Here is a 21,346-nt window from a genome sequence, read left to right on the forward strand (position 1 = left end):
TAGGGCTCATAGGGTAGTGTTTTAAGTTGTTTTTCCCTTCTATTTTTAGTTTTCTTTCTTAATAATTGCTTAGTTTTATTCATTTGTTTCTTCATTCTTCCTTATTTTATGTTTTTCTTGCGTTTAGGGTTATTTTCGTCTTTTCTCTTTTACTCGCTTTGCTTTCCTTGATTTAGGTCTCATTCGGGGCTCGAGATTTATTTTAGAAGATTTTCCAAGTCTTTTTTATGCTCAGGACGTGACCTCGTACCATTCGGATGCCTAGGGATCAAGTAAAGAAGCAAACTCCAATTCAAAGCCTCGCGCTCTCGTGCCACGCTCTCATTACAAAATGGTGTTGAACTTGTAAAAATAAGGATTGGAAGGCTGCCTCCCTCATGAGCATCATGTGAGAGTGTCGATGATGAGGATGCATGTGCGCGCGCTGGTGGGGAGCTGCCAAGTGATGCGGGGAGTGTTGCTGGTGTGCGAGAGGAAAGCTGCTGCTGCTGGTTATCTGTCGCGCCACGGTGGACTGCACCACGCCACGGCAAGGGCTGTCGCGCCACGTCAGATGTTGTCGTACCATGGCAAAATTCGGCACTTCACGGCAGGATGCACTGTGGCATGGCATCTCTAATTTGTGCTCAATGCTCATGTTGCGCATATCTTTAAGGGGAACGTACCCTGTAGTGCCTGCACACGATCCCCCTGGTGTGTGTACACCACAGGTGCTTAGGGTCCGGTTTTTATTCTTCTATAAATAGGCCTAGTCTTTGCTATTTCTCAAAACATAACAATATAAAAAAAAATTTAGATCTTTATAATTAGCCTTAGGTTGAGAGCTTCTCTCTCTCTAGATTAGGTTAACGTAGGAGTAGTTTTAGAGAGAGAAAATGAGTGATTTCAATGGTGATTTGAGAGATTGAAGATGCAAGGGTGACAATTGTATTGAATATCTTCTCAATTATCATTTAGCATTTCTTACTCTATCTCATCTTATTGATTTCCTTAATTTCATGTTTGTTTGATTTAGTTTTGATGATTGATTCTTTATTAGTGTATTTGTTCTTCGTGTTGATTGATTCTTGATTACATTTACTTACTTGCCTTTATTGGATGATGATTGTTTGTGAGTAGTTGTTTTGCTAGGGTTTTGGTAAAACTTGTATGATTGATTGATTGTGATTAATTTTGGAATTATGGTGATTGATAGTTGAGATTAAATTGATTAATGGAAGTTTGCATGTGCTTAGTTTGATTATGCCTTGAGAGCTATGCTAGATTGCATTGTAGATCCTAATGAAATGACCACTTCATTTAGGATTTGCAATTGTTAATTGGTTTGGACTGTGATTCTCTTAGTTTGTTATTCATAGAGGAAACCTAGCTTGACGATTAGGAGATAGCTCTTTGATTCCAATTGATAGCTCTTATCATTAGTCTTCACAACCATTGATTGGCTTGACCTTCCCAAGTTGTTGCAATTGTCATGATTACATGTTGATCCCCATTCCCTAGTGTTTCATTTGTTTGATTCTTGTTTGTTTTGGTAGTTGAATAGTCTTTCCTCACCTTCGACGTCGACCTAGCTTAGGCATTAATTCAAAGCACTTGAACATAACCGTTGCTAGTGGTTCAACCCTTGACTTACCTCTATACTTGTATTTAGGTTTATTGAGTGATTATAAATTTTTTTGGCTACTCTATGGAGGATTAGTCAACGACGTCGTTTGTTCTTGAATTGGATTGTATAAAAAATAATATAGTAATAAAAATTCAGAAATTATAAGGTTTTATATAAGAAAATTAAAATATTAGCTTAGGTTAGTACCCATATAAGAACTCATATCATGTATCCTTACATTGTTGGCACACTTTGATCGGCATAATATGAAAGTTTAGTTGATTTTATTTTACTTTGGAATAATTAGTATTTCGTAATCAACTTTTTTAAATATATTTTTAGTGAGTAGTATGGGTTTTTATTTTTTAGATAATCACATAAATTTTAGAGTAATCATATTTAATTTTCCAATATAAGTTATGTATACTATAACAAAATGGATTTGTTCTTATAAACGTTATGTAATTTTAAGATTTATACAAAGTATGCTACAAAAATGATTTTTCTTTTTTAATTAAAATAAATTTTTTGTCTAATGATAAAAGTCGGAGAAAAAAATTTGATACAAAGTATTGATAATATTATAAAAATCTTTGAAAATAATATATTACTGTACCTTATTTTTAATCTATGTTAGTATTTTTGTAACTAAAGGTTTCCTAGTATATAAAATATATGTAAGTAAAAAAAAATTGAGTATAATTGGATTAAATATGTTGTCAAAATGGATGACTATTATTGTAGGTTATAAAATATGGCCAAAAAGGAATGGAAAAAAGGTGGAAACATGTTTAACCAGGAAATGACAAGTGTCATTATAGGTTTCGCCTTTAATATAAAGTTATTGATTGTTGGTTTACAGTTTTATTTCCAATAAAATACCTATATTTCACAGGTACAAAATAAATTGTAAGTTTAGCCAGATCACGAGACAACGACACTTGACATTTCAACTTTTCACCAAATGTCGCGCTACATAGACAACAGATTAATAATTTATCATATAAATTTATTTTTATATCATAAAATTTTTTGGAGCAAAGGAAGTAATTCAAAACGTACAACATTCATTTATAATACGAAGTATATCCTAACCGATTAAAATAAAATACTTCACAATCTAATATGATTTTATTACTTTATGTAGAACTCTCAATCGGATTGGATCACGGGTCATTTCGAGTTGAGTCACTTCAGGTCATGGGTCAAGAAATGTTCACACTAGCCCAAAGTTTCGGGTATGGGTCAACCTAACGGGCTTAGAACAATTTTTTTTTTTTTTACTTTATTTTTGGCTAATTTTTAAAAATTTCTAATATTTCGAGCTTACTTTGCTATTTTTTTATATAATTTTTTAAATCAAACATTTTCACCAATATTATAGTCATTACATGCCTACTAAATAATTTAAATCGTCATATGTATAGGTATAAATACACATAGATACACACATGTATATAATTATTAGAGGAGAAGCTTCAAACACAATGCCACATTAGCTATTATTGCACCAAGTATTGAACTTCCTCGTGTTCCTGCAAGAAATGAAGAGAGCTGAGATTCGTGGGCATTTACTAACATAGTCAATTAGTCACTACAATACGAGGAAGTTCTTTATTAGGAATTATAAAAATTGACTATTTAGTTGATCATATGGCTAATTGGCTATATAAAAATTGATTATTTAGTTGATATGGCTAATTGGCTATATTGGTAACATTAGCATTTAGCAAAAAGGTTTTTCATTAAGTCAACCTTAGGGCATGCTTGGATTGAGGGAAATGTATTATTAGGGTAATAAAAGTTAAATTAAGCAAAATGAAAATAAATAGAGAAGGGGGAGATAGTGATGGTGTGCTTGTAAGAAAAATTTTATAGTAATGTTGAGATATGAGGTGAATAAAGAGGCTCATTTTGGGGGTAATAGTTACACTAGGGGGAGGGTGTGTAACTATTACCCTCATTATGAGGGTAATAATTCCTCCATTTCTCTCTTTTTCTCATGCAACAACTACCTTATTTCAAACGTCTTACCTCCTACAACAACGCCTCTAATTACTTGTGTTTTTTAAAGTTTGAGTTTTATTACCCCCTAATATATTACCCCTAATCCAAGCATGCCCTTCGAAAAGTTGAATACCGCATATTTTATCGACCATAATTCAAAACACAAAATTACTAATTTCATGCACTAGATATCGAGAATACATGAACATCATAGAGTTTGCATTTCCTTTTTTCAAGTGAAATATTGTGGAGTATAAATTTTGGCACTATTTATTAATTAGTTTTCGTAAGGTCTCGTTCTATTTACCTTATTCCACTTATTTCAGGAAAATTAAGTTCAAATAAGGGTTAATAAATTCTAATAAGATAAGTTAAGGAAAAAGAAGTTTATTAGAGTAGTTGTGATAAGTGTTAACCAGAGCTACCTAAGTTCAATTTATAACTAAAATAAGTTCCAATAAGGGCTAATACGTTCAGATAAGTAAAAATCAGGTGAATAGAACACATAATTTTTTTTTAATTAAAATTTTTTTTTCACTAAAATTGTAGCACTTGTTTATTTTAGTTCAGATAAGTTCAGTTCAGGAAAAATAAGTTCTAATAAGGGTTACCCTAAGTACAAATCTAATATCATATCACTAATAAATAAAGTCAGTCTCGCAGCCTAGCGACACTTGGCATTCCAGTTTTTCGCCAAGTGTCCACCCACGTAGGCGACAAATAGATATTATTGTGATTAGATTAGATGCCACATTAGATTATATTGGATAGATTTGTTTAGGATAAAAAAGTATAAATAAAATAATTTAAAATTCTTTTGAAAAAAAAATTATTTTTTTATTGACAATAGAATTTTACTTATAGCAACAACACACCACATATTATAATTAATATAAATATCCAATTAACAATAGAATTTTACTCCTATACGAATAACCACGTAATTATAATTATAAATATAGTCATGTATCAGTAAGTTTTTTTTAGTCTACCATTGATTTACATTAAAGCTTTTGAATTAGGTATTCTACATATTCGGTTTTAATATATTTGTCTATGTTTGTGATGATTTTGTTAATGAAATTTAAAAAGTCAAAAACTACTAAAATTAGGACACAACATAAACCTGTACAATACAAGAAAATCTTGAAGTGAATTCAGATCAATGTAGCAAGGTCTTAGAACTTTACAAGTTTTACAAAGTCTCCGTAGCCCATTTACCAGCAATATATTACTAATGGTCTAATTAGGCCAGTAATATAATATGTTGATTTTACATGTAAAAAAATTAATTACTTTTTCTATTTATTTTATTAATTTTTTTACTGACGCACTCTTCTTTTTCACAAAATTATACTCTCTCTATTATTTTAGTGTCCCATTGAAATTTAGCACATATGTCGACATAGAACTTTGATAAAAAAAATATATCTTAATTATATATATTTTTTGAGTATAATTCACAAACATTGGTCGTAGTAGACCAAGTGAATTGCATAAAATGCAACTTACAAATACAGAAAATAATAACAAATATAAAAAAAGAATAATAGGTAGTGTTTCTACTCTCTTTTTGTATAAAAAAAAATAAATACTAATAATAATAATAATAATAATAATAATAATAATAATAATACAAAACATGCCCACGAATAAGTACACTCTTTAAAATGGGTATTCGGGATAATGCCCGGGGCACATATTAGTATATATATATAAAGGGAATTTTTTTCCCAAGTTTTTACTGTGCCACGTAGGATTTTAATTTTTTAAAAAAATATTAGAGCGCCACTTAGGATTAATATTCCTAAAGCACTACAATCGAATTATGCCACGTATGATTAGTTTTTTTAAAAGCGCTACATTAGATTATAATAAAAAAAATAATAAATAAAAAAAAAGCGCCACGTAGGATTAATAATTTTAAAACGCTACAATAGGATTATGCCACGTAAGATTAATTTTAGAGTGTCACATAAAAAAAATGTTATATTTTAGCCAATGAAAAAAAAAGAATGAAACTTTGTGAAATAAAATTTTATCTAAATATGAGAAACAAAGTTAATAATTCATTTTATAATAAAAAAAATTCAAATAGTAAGCAAGCGAATATTACAAAATTTATTAGATAAATATATATTTAGTAAAATATTTTATTTGAAAAAATATAAACAAACCGTGCATCACACCGACTTAGCTCAAATCCCGAAAAATATTTTATAGATGTTAATTGAACGGATTATAAATTTAAATTACCTGAAAATGAAGATGGCGATACATTTAAATGCCGTGCTATATATCCCTCAAAATTCCATGGACGACTTAGCTCCTCGTTCGATAATAAGTAACTTAATCGACAGATGGGCGAAAGTATTTGTGCATATGTTACGTCCTTAATACTATTAGGGGTCATGAACCATTCGAAAATTCCTTGCAAGCATGTACTGCAATTTGTGGAGGCAATATACGGATTACATTGCCCGACTGCGTACAAGGTCTCAGTCGACGAGTATTTCTCTGATGTGGTAGCAAAGTTACGGGAGGAAGTATTAAACTCCGAACTCACGTTATTGATGAGATTGCTTATGGTTTTGTCCAAAATCTGCCTAAAATTGGATTGCTCTTCCACAGTTAAATTTCGACCACCATTTGTGGCCATCCTTGACATACCTTCCCTTTCAGTAGAGATTGAATTGTTAGAGTAATATACCATACACTCTTCAAAATATCTGTCGCTTTCTTTATTTGGAAGGCATGAATGAGCTATTTCAAAGGCACTTTCTACACAACTTTTACAAGTTTGAAGTGAGAAATCGTATCGACAATAGTATAAGGCGTCGAACTGGTCTGAGCCGGAGCCGGTTGATATATTGCTGAAGTATGTGTTTGATGCATTGGATATGAGTTGAGTTATGGCTTTGTCGATGTCGGTTTGAGATTTGTATTCATCATCCTTACCACCACCTTGACATGATCCGAAAATATCATGAGTAGGTTGCGAGTTGATACGAATTAGGAATATCGAAACGATGAAGAAAAGAGTGATTTTAATGTTTGAGGATATAGAGATAGACATGTTTGTAGTATTTGATGGTCGAAAGGAGTGATCTAATTGTGCTTAAGCATATGAAAAATGGCGGGAATACAAAATATGATGAACTTGGTAAGGTATAAATAGCCTTTGAATGATTTGACTTGGTCATAATCGTATTAATATATGGATTTATTGACTTGATCAATTCTATAATATAGTAGGATTAAATGACTTAGTCCAATCTCATAACGTAATAAACTTGTTCTCTACTTTCCTTTAAAAACTTGGTCTCTCTTTCAAAAAAAAAAAACTTGGTCTCTAGTTTATATGGATTTGAATTGATGGGAAGTCTACTTTTTAATCTTATATACTTTTATACTGAGTAATATGTGTCACGCATGTGCATTAAACGATTTATTATTTGGAATATTAATTTGTTATAACTGAAACGTAAATTTTATACAATGCCTAGTATTGGACATTGTTTCCAAATAATGCAAAAAATCGACACTCTTTATTACTTCTTTCAACAATAATTAAAAAGATCTTTCAATGATTTTAGTATGATTACAATAGTAAGCAATCACAACCTGTAGCTTTGTTTGGTATTTTATATGTCAAAAAATTTAAATTATTTGGACAGCTAACGCGCGTGATATACATGTCATAGACTCATAGCTAGTCAATTTTAGAAAGCTCTTTTAGTTGTTTGCAATATAATAAGACAAAATAGGTAAATAAATATTTTTGAGGATATAAATGTCCACATGCTATTTTGAGAGTTAATATATATATATATATATATATATATATATATATATATATATATATATATATATATATATATAAAGGACAATTAACGTCAATGAGAGCAAAAAAAAGTAAATAAACATTATAAAGGGTATAGTCGTCAAAACACTATTTATAAAAATTAAATAATTAAATCACACAATAAAAAAACTTAAGAGACAATTAGTATCATATCAATAGTGGTATATAGGTAACAAACATTTTAAGATATTATTGTCCTTACACATTCATAAGTGTTTTCTTATACTCGCTCCCTCCATATTTTATTACTTATACCATTTTCCTTTTGCGGTCTTATTTTATTACTTGCTCTATTTTTTTTTTTTTTGAAAATCTTTTACAATATTTTAGTAATTTCTTCTCTTTTAGTGGACCCATCAACTATTTATTATATGTAGTACTATATTTTAGATTATCTCTCTTCCTAGCTTTCATACTTTATTTTTCCTTCATATTTTATTTCTATATATTATTTCTAGTAAGACTTCGTGAAAGGAGAAATGGAGCAAATAATAAAATACAAAGGGGGTACTTTTTAAAAGATAAGCTACATTAATGCCAATGGAAAGCCACAACCCAAGTAGTTTTTGTAGGTCCCTGCCAATTAACATACCCAGTTTATTTTTTATACAATTCGCACATTTTAATTACCTTTTCAATTAAAATCTATATCTACTTTATTATATATTAAAAAAGCGTTCTTAAAACAGAATATGTGGCATGTGACACCCTTTAAATATATTAGATGTATGCCACATCACCTTTCATATGTATTATATGCCACATCACCATTATACAATAACATGTTTTAATATGTATTGTATGTCACATCATCCATTGTAATATAACATGTTTTAATGACAATAAAAATGCTTGTATTGTATGCCACATCATCCGTTATAACATGTTTTAATGACAATAAAAAATTTTATTATAGGTTTGAACACAAGACCAATAAGAAATGAATTGATGTTCTTACCATCTTTGCTATCTTTCAATTATGCTTCATATTCAATTATAATATACTTTATACTTTGTATTAAACATCAATGTGAGAGCACTTATTTAGTTCCATGGTTATTATTGCTCACTTTTATTTTAATTATATAGTTTATACTCTATACCTCAAATAATATGTATTTATATTCAAAGTAAAACTCGATGCATCGCCTGAGCCACACACTAGTTAAGGTATTATTTGGCGATAGCGGAAAATGTTTTCCTATGGTAATAGGAAATTATTTCCCTACTCTAATTCTTAAAAAGTGGCTTTAGTTTGTCTAGAAGACATTAAGGAAATTACAAAAAATTGGAATTTTATATGACCTAGAGAGACCTAAATAATTTAATTTCTTACATTTTAATTCCGATATTATGTAGAAATTTCAAATTCCCAAGGAATTTAAACTTCCCGTTTTTATTACTTTTTTGGCTAATCTATTAACTAATACTAAAACAAAACATGCTGACATCATCTTTTTCTAAAATTATACACATGACGTTGTCTCATAAAATATTTTCCTGCCTAAATGCTTTAATGACATCATCTTTATTTTTTATTTTATAAAGTCGAACTAACTACTCTATTTTTATTGATTTGAAAATTATTGTATTTATTTTGACTAAAAATTCAAATAGATGCTTCTATTGACTACAATACAAACGATTAATTGTTAGAAGCTAAAATAATAATTTTGATGACATTTGTGCTAATTGTATTGTATATATTTTTTTTTCTTCAGATTTCATTAATATGCATCCTTAAATAATTTTCTTTCGACTATTCAAATTATTAATTGTAAATAATGTGGTTCATATATATCCTTAAATGTAAATTATTTTTATATCTAATTTTAATCTTTATATACAATATAATACAACATAACATAAATTGCATTTAAGATTAATTCTAACCGTGCATCGCACTAGGATAACCTAGTTAAACAACATACCTGCATACCACAATTGTACATCCTAGGAAATTTGAGTGCACATGAAAAGTTGGTATCCTTTATCCAAATAATACCTTTTTTTTTGAAAAATTATCCAAATAATACCTAATTATAGTTGTTTCTGGAAATTAGTAATTGTGGGTTTAAAAATCAAGGAAAAAAATTTAAAACTGAAGGACTATTACGGACTAGTAACTTTATTTAACTTTTGAGTAATATAGTTTCGAAACAACATGAAGCCATAAAAAGAACAATGCGAAAGGGAACCACAAACTCTCAAGGCAACAAAGCGCGCAAACCAGGTTACAAAAGTACAGTTAACTACAAATGAATAAAACTGACAAAGTCTATCTCGATGCATAAATCAAGAATAACTCCGTGGTATATAAATTTACAATAATTCCTAACCGTCAAATTTGTGTAATTTTGTTACCTTATGGTAAATAGTCAGGCTGCTTATCATACTATAGAAGGAAGGTTGCATATCCCATCTCTAACTTTCTGATAAATAAACGGCTGCATTTTTTTTCCTGTACAGATCTCCAAACCCATATAAAACCTTCTTATTTACAGTAACAAGATGAGAATCGAAACTAAAATATTGAAGATTACAGAACTAGATAAATTAGTACTCTTACACTAAGTTTGAATTTAACGAACTTTTTTCACGCGCTTGGATGGTCGAACATAATCCTTTTTTGAATCTTCAAATGTCTTGATTTCTTTATATGTCTGTGTTTTAAGGGTTGTTAAGAAATTTGAAAGAGAACAAATGCACAGCCCAAGAGTACTAAAATGAAATACCAGCATCATTTTCTCAGTTTATACAAACAAACAAGAACTTTGCTTTGTTTCAGATTTCTAGCTTTTCTGCACTAAGTATATAACATTAAATATATATGACAGGACGAATACTATGGCAGATTACATAATAACTCATTCAAAAATACCAAGGGCAAGAAGTAGCAACCTTTGTATAATGAAGAACAATATTTCTACAACTTGGAAATAAAGGAGAAAAAAAAAATTGAAGACTCATGCACCTCAAAGCTTGATCAGCTTCACATAAAAGCAGGCAACTTCTATATAAATATTCTCCGATTCAATCTTAAAGCAACAGCAGACATAAAAGAAAACACCATCTAACTTTCCAAAAAAAATCATAAACATGTGTGGTCTAATCTAGATGCAGAAACACATGATGCACATCATAATAGTGATTACAATTCAAAAAAAAAAAAAAAAAAATAAATAAAATAGTGACTTTAGCAAATTCCTCAGAATTCAGAATTCTCTTGGGTCAGATACGCACACAGGAAACACAACCCCTATTCTTTTTCTGTTCACGCCGACTTTCAACATTCAATCCCCACACATATCATTCATAATTTGCCTTTTAATGGCCAAAAATTTACCCGACAATTTCTAGCTATATCTTGCAGACAGCAATAGTTAATAATCATGTGTGGTCCAATTCCAAGCATAAACGTATTGCATTGAACCAACATCATATCAATTCATCGCAATGCTTTTCAGTCATCTTTGGTCTTATCTTTCGGCAGGGAGGGTGGAGCTGGTAAAAGGGATAAGGGAGTTCAAATTTAATAAGTACAGTATAGCTAACTTCTTTCATAGATTCCATTCTGCTGAAGCAGCCATTCCTCATTAGGTAGGAGAAATTTTTCAAAATGAACAAGAGTTTCTAATTTCTATAAACATATAAATGACACATAGACATACTACATAGTGTTTGGATTCAAAAATCGCACAACTGGCTAAATCAATGTGCAGGGGCCATTAGAATTAAGTATAGGTGATGATTATAGATTAACTTGGCGAGATAAAAAATAGATGAAGTTTCACAAGATAAGATTGGGAAAAAAGAAAGAAAACTACCATAAACCACAGGAGTGTTGTTATAGTAAAAATCAGAGATAAAGTCTAAAAAGACAGAAATTGACTATAAATCTATTAGTTTGCATAAAAGGTTGATGCTTTTAACGTGATGATGCAGTTAATAGTATTCTGAAGCTGTTATTGTTTAGCAATGTACTTTGATACATACTCAGTGATTGGTAATGAAAATATATACGGTAAAACAGATTCAGTTCTTCATGAGACAAAATGTAAAATTACAGAAAATCCCACGTAGAAAAAGATTTAGCAATAGGGACACGTGAATTTGTTAAGGTTACCTCTTCCCATCTTCGCTGAAGTTCAAGAAGTTTTTGACAGTAATCAAGGCACTCAGCATGGTAAGCAGCAGCCAAGTCTTTAATCAAAGCTTTCCGTCTGATGATACCAATCACTTTGCAGATGCAAAACAAGTACCCAAAGAAAAAAGGAGATAAGATTTTAGATAACTTCAGTACTAACATTCAAGAATAGTAAATGAAAACGTGTGTCAAAACCCTAAATCATTATGCCAAAGATGAACAAAAATCATACAAATAGATTAGACTTCTATTGCCTGAGCACCAAACAGCCAAAGAAAAGAAATCACAGACAGGAAACACGTTGGCACATCCGAACCAAAACAAATTGGGAAATTCTACATGGTGGCCTCTAAGATTTGGAAATTCTATTTGGTGGAAATTTTTTTTGGCCATAGTTTCCAGTGACCCTCTAGATTTGATTAACTCTATGTAGTGTGCAAATTTTCATTAAAATGGCTAACTCATTGGTTTATGGTTAATTTTTTAACCTAAATAAAGTAAATTACTAACTTACCCTTTAGTTAATTAACACCAAACCACACTACCACCATCATTGACATCACAACCATCCATCAGTCTGCTGTTAACCCCACAGTATGCACAACCGCCGCAACCACCCCAAAAAACCAGCGAGTTCCACCACCGGAATCCACCCCTTCATCCAAAATCAACTTCACTGCCCAAAAAAACCCACCTGCCTAGCCTAGCCACAAAACACAGCCGCCTCCACCAATCACGAAAACCCACCCATCTCCATCAACTGAATTCACCCCTCCTCCAGATCCAAGCTCACCAACCAAAAACCCACCACAACCACCTAAATCGTTCTTCCCCAAATTCACTCACACCGCTTCGAAAATCTGCCCCCACCATCACAAAAATCTCGCCCCGCCTTGAAAACCCAGACCTACTACCCCATCCTCACGCTAACTGCCCAAAACCCACCTAAATCGTAGTGGTTGTGTCATGGCTGCTGCTAGGTTGAGCGAGGGAATGCGAGTAGTGGATGTTGCTTGGTGGATGTTACTTGGTGCTCCACTGGGTGCAAGAAGCTAAGGGCTGCCGGGGTAAGGGGTTAGTTTTGGGTGGAGGGTGGTGATGTGGGTTAGTAATTTATCAAGGGTGTAGGTTAGTGATTTAGGTATTAAGGTTAAAAATGAAACCAAAATCAGAAATGGTTAGTCATTTAATAAAAAAAGGTCACTTAATAGATTTATACCATTCTATAAGATCACTATAGAATGTGGCAAAAAAAAAAAAAAAAAAAAAAAAAAAAAAAAATTCCACCAAATAGAATTCCCATATGTTCTCCCAAACAAATATTTAGAAACAAATCACGTTCCCTAGATAATCAACAAGGTGCAACAACAATACAAAGCCGTCTAAATTTACGAAGGGCTACTACACATACTTAAATACAGAAGCTCGGTATAAGAATTTATACAATAACCTCGTTGGTGGTCGGATCATTAGTTCAAATTAAACCATCAACGTGACAATCAATTCCAGACAGCAGGAGCATTATTGTTATCCGGTCAGAGCGAGCAACATATAAGGGTCATTATATCCAATAAATTTGAAGCCATTATAAACGGAAACTTGAATATCCAAGACCCGTAATTTGATTGATTATAAATGCTTGGATTATAAACTCAATTTCACTAGCTGTAAACATGAATATCAGCAAACATTCCTAAACATAATTACTATAAAGAACTACTATAATTTCAAAAAATAAAAAATAAATAAATAAAAAACCCTAACATCATTGAACTAAAAATCAGAATAAAAAGCACCGAAATATCAGAAATAATAACACACATTCAGAAAGTGTTGAAACAAGAAATTGATAATGCTATAAGGAAATTGACCAAGAAAAAAGGAAAAATGGGACATGAATTAGAAATTTAGCAAAAATTGTTTAGATGAGAGAGAAAATACTTCGACTAGGGTCGAACTCGGGAACAGGGGTTGAAGGATAGGATTGCGGTTGCGAAGATTCGGGTAGCTGAGGCTGCGGCTGCGGCGACGGTTGAGGCTGCGGCTGCGGCGACGGTTGAGACTGCGGCTCCGGCGAAGGCTGCGGCGATGGTCGAGACGGCAGCTGCGGCGGTGGAGCTGATGAATGTTCTTCAGGCATTGTATGAGGGCAAAGCTTCCGACGGGATTTGTCCCAAAATTAATTTAATACAGTTTTGCGCCTGCTATTAGTAAACAACTAAACATAACCTATGCGCTGGTGTGAGTGTGCGACACACTATTGGAGTAGGAAGGATAATGGTGAAAGACAGGATGTTTATACAAGAGTATAAAAAAAACTCCCTTGTGCCTTATCTACATGTCTACTTCTTATTTTACACGGAAAGAAAGAAATTTAGAGTTAGTGAGAAATAAAAGGTAGTTAGTAATTATTAAAGAGACGAAAAGAGAAAGTGTTGAAAAACAATGTCAAAAATACAGAAAAAATAAAAGATGTTATAAAATAAGGAGAAATATGAGAGAAATTGAAAGAGAAATTAATTAGTCTGTATTATTCCATAGAATGGGGATATATATATACATACAATATAACTAGGGTTTGCTTAGATAACAATAAACCCTAGATCTATAATATTCCAAATTGATAAAGGAGATAATGGATATCCACACAACATAATATTTCATAACACTCCCCCTTGGATGTCCATATCGAAGAGTGTGCCTCGTTAAAACCTTATTAGGAAAAACCCTGTGGGATAAAAAAAACCTAATGAAGGAAAAAGAGTACAACATTCTTCGTAATACGCTTGAGATGCCGCCTCATTAAAAACCTTACCAGGAAAACCCAATGTGGGACAAAACCATGGTCAAGGGAAAAATAGTGCAGCGCGTATTTTCTCCCCCTGATGAATACATAACTTAAGATCTTCTAGTGCCGCAACAATGAATCCAATATGGTTGGATATCTTCTAATATGTAGTCAAATATCATTCGTTGGTCTTTGATCCTCCTAAACTGAAATTGCATCTTCAAGTCTTCAAGGGAACATATAAAGTGTATTAATTTTACCATATATGGATTTATCTCTATATCATTCCAAACCTTTGTTTGAATAAAGTTACTTTAAACTTATGCGGCAACGCCTTTTTCTGGAGGTCGTGAATAATAGAAATCAATGATCATTATTTGATCAAACATTCCTTAATGGCAACACGTGATATTGTTAATGTTGCTATTCAATCTCGTATGAATTAATATAACATATATAATTATATACATTGATCATGGTTCTTCTAGACCATAATAAAACATTCTCACACATAAGTATTCCATTGATATTCTTTAGACGTTTCATAATTGACATGATAGCTCTCTTGCAAATACAAAATGCAAATCTCACTAACTTTCATATGCTCAAACTTCAGGTTGAGATGTCAATGATGTAGTCACATAAACTTTTCAAGAATTTGATAATAATTGCAATATTCAAGATATAAAATTTGGAGGGCTATAAATATGTTGCATATAAGTTCTTCGGGAACTTTTCTTACATGATTCATAAATAATATTAGATCAACGTCATATATAATTTCATCATAATTATAAGCCCATTGGAATATAAATATGACTTTCCTTCCATCAAAGTTGTAAATATGTCTTACTATATATATAATGAACATTTACATATACCACAAATATTATATAGAAACTAATGCATGCAATTTGAGATATAGAAATCATGATAAAATATTGAGCAAAATGTACAATGAGTAATGCATATAACAACTTCCTACACATGCAATAAGTAATTCATTAACCTATGCCTCACACATGCACATGAACATAAGACTCAAAATGATGCAAGACACTGTACAATGTGGATTTAAAAATCCATATTTCATTGGACTTCTGGTCTATAATAAACTTTTGATCATTTTATGTCAACATCAAAATGGACATATATATATTTTAGATCCCTTATTCATTAGTCCATTCTATCATGCATATTATTCATCGGTTCCATTGTGTACCGGAATCATAAAATTCTTTAATGTACATCCGCATGCTATTTTGTAATGATATCTGAATACATTTCCAATTGGTACGTACCATTATGACTTTCTCATGTCATAGGCTATCTATTATAGTTCAGATATCTATATATATACCACTTCTATTTGGGGTATTTCATACTTTATGGTATTTATATACTATTACACTGTTTAAAAATGTTAACTGCACTATCTTGCCACATATCATATCTTTATTTTGGAACCGATCACACAACCTACACTTCAGGTGTAGTGATTCAAGTATAATTGACAAGATTTTATCTCAATGTATACACATAATATGACCAAAAAGTATCTTCAACGCTATGCAACATGAGTCATAACTAAATACAAATCAAATCATAAATGTGCAACATATCTTGATAATATATAGACAAAAGTTGGCATATAACTTTTCAAACTACCTTTATAGGGATCATCAATTATATTTTTCGATTTTTCCAACTTTTGCTAATTCTTCTTCCCCTAAGTTGGTAAAATATCTCATTTATAGGGGCGTCTAATTCTATACCAACTTAATATACAAATTTGCATTAAAATTCTTTTCATCAGGAGGATCACAATCAAAATAATTATCTTAGAAGATTTGTATTAAACAAGTTTTATCTCTTCTAGAGAACGATTTCAATGAAGAATAATTTCTTTATTAACTTTACATTGCATCTGTATTTACTGTTACACTTTCCATTATATGCTCTCTTTTGGAGATCAATGTTAATGGGGAGACATGTGTTGTGCAGTTGTACATTTTTCTTTCTTTTCCAATTTCTCATGTGCTGACATATAATAGCCCCAATCAAAAGAATTATTATCCAAGCATAAATCACTTGCTTGGAATTCTGGTGAACTTCTGGTCACCCATTACTCTTGACATTTTCATCAATACAAATTGTTATAAATCACTATTCAATAATAGCTCAATCTCAATGTTATGTCTTGCCATTTAATTCATTTCATATATGCAACAATGAGAGAGCGTCAGCACATTATCAAATGAAACTTCAAGTTTCCATAACGGGTAATTATTAAACCCGGATGACCTAATTTAATTATCACATCCAGTCACTTTCTAAATTTGAACTCTGGTCAGTATTCCAACAGTAGTGATCACTTTATTAAAATTACTTTATACATGGTCATAAATATGATGTGATATTAGAATACCAACATGTGTTTCTTTATATAATTGGCAAGACAATCAACTAATACTTGATCCAAAATTTTATACTCTGCTGGAGCTTTGACTATAATCTTGATACATGCTAAGTTTGTTGGACATTCTATACTCTTCTAGAGTAATCTATATATCATGGTATATATCTATTCATATCCATCTTTAGGATGGTATCATTTTGAAATATATTAATTAACATGTGGCCACTTTTATTAAATGAAACACTTATATTTAAGTTAATGTATGTATCAGACTGACCATCAATATATTTTATTATTTATGTGCAAGGATTACATAAAATAATGAAATAAATATTATCTCCCCCTAATTCTTGCATGTGGAGGCATTAAACTAATCCAACTACCTTTAAATCTCTTGCACCTTTTAAGCCATAAATTCTTTTATCAATGCATGTATCAAGCAAAGTAAAATGATTCTTATAAAACTTTTACTTGTTTCTCTTGCCCAATTATATTAATCTTTATATTGCAAATTCTTACAACTATGGGCATAATAAATACATTTTCGAGTAAGGTGCTCACAATATCATGTTTAATTTATTAAACTCATAAGCGTTATTTCTCGGCCAAATATATAATATATAATCATGTTTTTGCTATTATTATTTAATGAATCATAAATAAGAAAACATCATGCAAACATGCTTATTATCCTTTCAATCATACAAATCCTCATTTACTTTAGGGAGTGAGTAAATCTAGTAATTTTTGAATCACCCTTTCACACCCACCCAAGGTTCGGTGTCTAGATACTATTGAAATTCTTTTGTATATACTTTCCTCATGACATTGTATTTATAGAATCACACTATTTCTAGTATTGTGAAATGTGAATGTAGATTGTTTAAGCAACATACTATATTAGAAAATAATATAGATATTTAAGTCATATACATATCATAATATTATTTTTTAAGGCTTTCTGACTCTTCATAAATTAAACAAATTTCAGGTCCATATGTATGAATATATCATGTTCAATTTATGCATCATTCTTGCAATCCAGCTTCATGTAGGCATATTATATCATATAAAATCAAATTTAAACACGCATCAATTAATATTTCAACATTGGGATCATGTCAATATGTTTTATAATAATATTAACTTATAAGGTTACTAACATGTCATGTCAGCTGAAAAACCATACTTGAGAAATTTCACAGAATCCAACATATCAAGGTCATACATGAAACTTATATAGCACATATTCACTATACACATCATCCACACTTATAAAGTACCTATGATTTATGTAAAACACTTTAGAGAAATAATTCTTCATAGTTAAAATCCCTACATCACGATACGTATATCACATGTGAATAAACATGGCTCCTGTCATGTATTTAGAAAATGAAAACTAACTTCTTAGGTGAATAACATATTATATGTATAAACAACAATTTGGGATTATGTACGAAATAATTTCAACATAGTGCAAAATCTCATTAAAACTTCCTACGTAGTACAATGACACATAGATATATAATGACGCAGTTGAGAATATTCATCGTTGCGGAAGACATTTACTATCCTTTTGAGACTAGATTAAAATTCACATATTAACAAGAGTAGTAAACAGGTGAACTATTTCAAAATAAAGAAGCCAAAAATTAAACATAAGTGTGGCCTGATACCTACATGACTTTATTTTGGAAGCAACCACACCATCCAATCTAGAACATTTTATTCTCGACTTTTTCCACTGTATATAGTTTATATACACGAAAGATATAACTTATGTTCATCACGAAGGCGTCAAAAACTGTAGGGTTTCGTAGTGACCCGACACTACGCGGAAGGAAACCCACCAAGATCCGCCCCTTAATTAAAACAATTAACAAGCATATTAAACTTAATCAAACAAGATTAAGAACAAGAATTATACCTTTGACGCGTGCTTCGCTCCCAAAGAGCTCTTACTTCAAAATTCCGAAAACACGAGATCTCCGACGGATTGTACCCTCGACCCGACCCGAGCGTCCTAAGTCTTGAAGGTTAGTCAAGACCCGGACAAAATAACTATGAGTTTTACGAATCAAAGGTTTACTCTTACTAAGAGTTGCCTTTTTAATTCCACTCAAGGTGTCTTCTCAAAATCCCTATCAAGTGGGTATTTATAGAGAATGGGGACTTGAAACCCCTTTTCATGATCAATGTGGGATCATGTGCAATTGCAATAATTTATTTAATTCCAAAATAAATAATTAGGCAAAAGCAATCACAAGGCAACAAGTGGCAAGAGGAGAGAATGGGTTAGGTGAGGACCATATCCCATGGGGGACCATTGCCTTGCTTCCCAAGGGAAGCCTAGAGGCTTTGGTCCCCACCTCTCCTAAACCGCCACTCACAAGGCAGCTGGGCTGGCTGCCAGTTGGTACTGCCAGCACGCCCAGCCAGCTAGCACCAGCCAGCAGCCTCGCATCCCAGCCAGGCAGTGCTGCTTGGTGCTGGGCGATACTTGGCGCTGGTGCGTGCCAGTGCTAGGCGCTGGCCCCAGCATCCCTCGCACATACGCACACACCTCGCGCATCCAGCATGCGTGCTGCTAGCGAGCCACGCATGCTGGCCCCTTTTGTCTCGCACCATATGCACACACCTTCGTAGCATCTCTCGCATATGCACTAGCCATGCACCATGCGCATTAGTCATGCACAGCGTGCATTGGCCTCACACCACACGCACACCCACGCATCACACAACAGCCTTGGTGCGTGGTGATGTTGGGCTGCTGTGCGTGGCCTAGCAATACGCTGGCGCCCAGGCCCTCGCATATGCATGGTGCGCTGCTTGGTGCTGCCATGAGAAGGCTATCACACAAGCCAGCACGCATGCTGCGCCAATGCTAGCCAGGCACCCATGCTAGCACTTGGTGCCAGCGATGGTGCTGCCATGCCAGGCACACACGCACGCACGCAGCACCCAGTGCTTGTAATGGTGCGCCTGGTGCCTACGATGGGCAGCGATGGTGCCCAGCCTCATGCTAGGGCTGCGATAGCTGCAATGGGTTGCTCGGTGCGCCTATTGCTTGCGATAGGCTACCAGGCCACACCTAGGCTGCGATGGTGCACCTAGGCTGCGATGGCGCGCCTAGCACACCTAGTATGCTTAGGCTTGTGCCTAGCTATGCTAGGTGCATGCTAGCCTGAACTAGCCTAGCATCCACATGGCTAGGCTAGTGTGGTGCTAGGGCTATGTTCGTACTTGTTGCTTTGTGATTTTGCGACGCTCGGTCTCGACGCCCTAGGCTCGATATCCGACGTCTGTATTCGTAAAACTCTGCTGACTCATTAAATCCTTTCGGATTAATTCGTCATCTCGGATTGGTGATTCGATTGGGTTCGACCCGAAGGGTTCAGTTAAGATTAAGCTGCAACATCAATTGTACATTGACATTACTGATCGGAAGCGGCCTCCACCTAGGCATTCCGATCACTTGACCTTACCGAAGAATTAGCTCCGTAATAATTCTGAACCCTCTATTGGATGAATACACTTGTTGGAAGGACACCATTCCTTTCAATCTCCCACTTGTCCTTCCGGACAAGTGTGCATACATTGTATAGCTCATTTTCTATGTCACTTAATGTTTCTTCGTGAACTATAAGGTAAGATTCTTTGTCATCCTTATTACGTTCATAAGTGTTTCTCGATCTCTGATTTCGACTGTCAATAAGCAGATGATTTCTAAAATCCATCTGAGTACGGCCATGCATTTTCACAATCTCGCTCTTCGAGCGGCCTTGTAAACAACAAAACATTTTCCCTATTGTTAGTAGGGGGACAATCCCAGTCTTGTATTGCAAGTTCCTCTTACTAAGAGGACAGAGTCTCCTAAGTGTTCCCGTTATGATCCCCAGTTACGGCAGACGTTTGGAAACATCAAAGAGTCTAGTACTCAAACAAGAAAACTTCACAGTACTCATGGTCGGAGGAAACAAGTTCCGATAGTCATAATGAGAAATGTACTTATGACAAAATTTAAATTTTCTTAAAGTACTCTCATAGGTCTTATCCAGTACAGTTCCAAACTGTGCCTGTGCAAATGATTTATGACCGTGACGTCCTTGCAGCACAAGAAACGGTGCTGTAAATCATACTACACACTAATCTATGGCGGTCATCAATCGTCCATCTGTTAGATGACCTCGATTAGGGACAATTTTCGATTTAATATTCAATGTTCACTTAACAGGTGTTTCTTTATCCAAGACATGGTCTTGATACCCTGTTTTGAATATTTCCGTAAATCGAATGGACTCATTATTTAATTCTAAACCACAATTAAATAGTAATTGAGTGAATGATAATTTTGCACAAAAATTAATTACTCCATTAATGAATGGTTTTAATACAGTGTCTTACATTAAGTATCCTATTTAATTAAAACACATGTACAGGGAATTTCAAAGCCAGTCTCCAACATGCTTGATTCCCATCGCCTCAATGTGCTTGTTGTGTTACACTTGAGG

At 33.0% G+C, this 21,346-nt stretch overlaps 2 protein-coding genes across 3 annotated transcripts; both read right to left on the minus strand.

Moving 5' to 3' along the window:
• Positions 1-2,647: 2,647 nt before the first annotated feature.
• LOC110728432 (cysteine-rich repeat secretory protein 9-like) lies at positions 2,648-6,779 on the minus strand. Its single transcript, XM_021908081.1, has 2 exons — positions 5,870-6,779; positions 2,648-3,141 (listed from the first exon to the last, which is right to left on the minus strand). The coding sequence occupies exons 1-2, from the start codon at positions 6,687-6,689 to the stop codon at positions 3,071-3,073; spliced, it is 891 nt and encodes a 296-aa protein (XP_021763773.1). The 5' UTR covers positions 6,690-6,779; the 3' UTR covers positions 2,648-3,070.
• Positions 6,780-9,630: 2,851 nt separating this feature from the next.
• LOC110728518 (tyrosine-protein phosphatase non-receptor type 23-like) lies at positions 9,631-13,896 on the minus strand. 2 transcript variants are annotated; one of them, XR_002512698.1, is made up of 4 exons: positions 13,567-13,895; positions 11,605-11,717; positions 10,048-10,141; positions 9,631-9,939 (listed from the first exon to the last, which is right to left on the minus strand). XR_002512698.1 is itself a non-coding variant. In XM_021908158.1 (3 exons), the coding sequence occupies exons 1-3, from the start codon at positions 13,763-13,765 to the stop codon at positions 10,061-10,063; spliced, it is 393 nt and encodes a 130-aa protein (XP_021763850.1). In that variant the 5' UTR covers positions 13,766-13,896; the 3' UTR covers positions 9,671-10,060. The 2 variants fall into 2 exon arrangements, 1 of the variants encoding a protein (XP_021763850.1); XM_021908158.1 differs by having other exon boundaries at positions 9,671-10,141; positions 13,567-13,896.
• Between the last annotated feature and the right edge of the window lie 7,450 nt (positions 13,897-21,346).

The sequence above is a fragment of the Chenopodium quinoa genome, unplaced genomic scaffold, assembly GCF_001683475.1.
Source record: "Chenopodium quinoa cultivar QQ74 unplaced genomic scaffold, ASM168347v1, whole genome shotgun sequence".
Taxonomy (NCBI): Eukaryota; Viridiplantae; Streptophyta; class Magnoliopsida; order Caryophyllales; family Amaranthaceae; genus Chenopodium; species Chenopodium quinoa.

Coding starts and splice junctions, on each gene's coding strand:
- LOC110728432 (XM_021908081.1), bottom strand. CDS start 6,689: ATGTCTATCTCTATATCCTCAAACATTAAAATCACTCTTTTCTTCATC. Junction 3,142..5,869: donor ATCGCCATCTTCATTTTCAG/GTAATTTAAATT, acceptor CATTTCTTGCAG/GAACACGAGGAAGTTCAATA.
- LOC110728518 (XM_021908158.1), bottom strand. CDS start 13,765: ATGCCTGAAGAACATTCATCAGCTCCACCGCCGCAGCTGCCGTCTCGA. Junction 11,718..13,566: donor CGAGTTCGACCCTAGTCGAA/GTATTTTCTCTC, acceptor GCATCTGCAAAG/TGATTGGTATCATCAGACGG. Junction 10,142..11,604: donor TTCAGCGAAGATGGGAAGAG/GTAACCTTAACA, acceptor CTTAAAACACAG/ACATATAAAGAAATCAAGAC.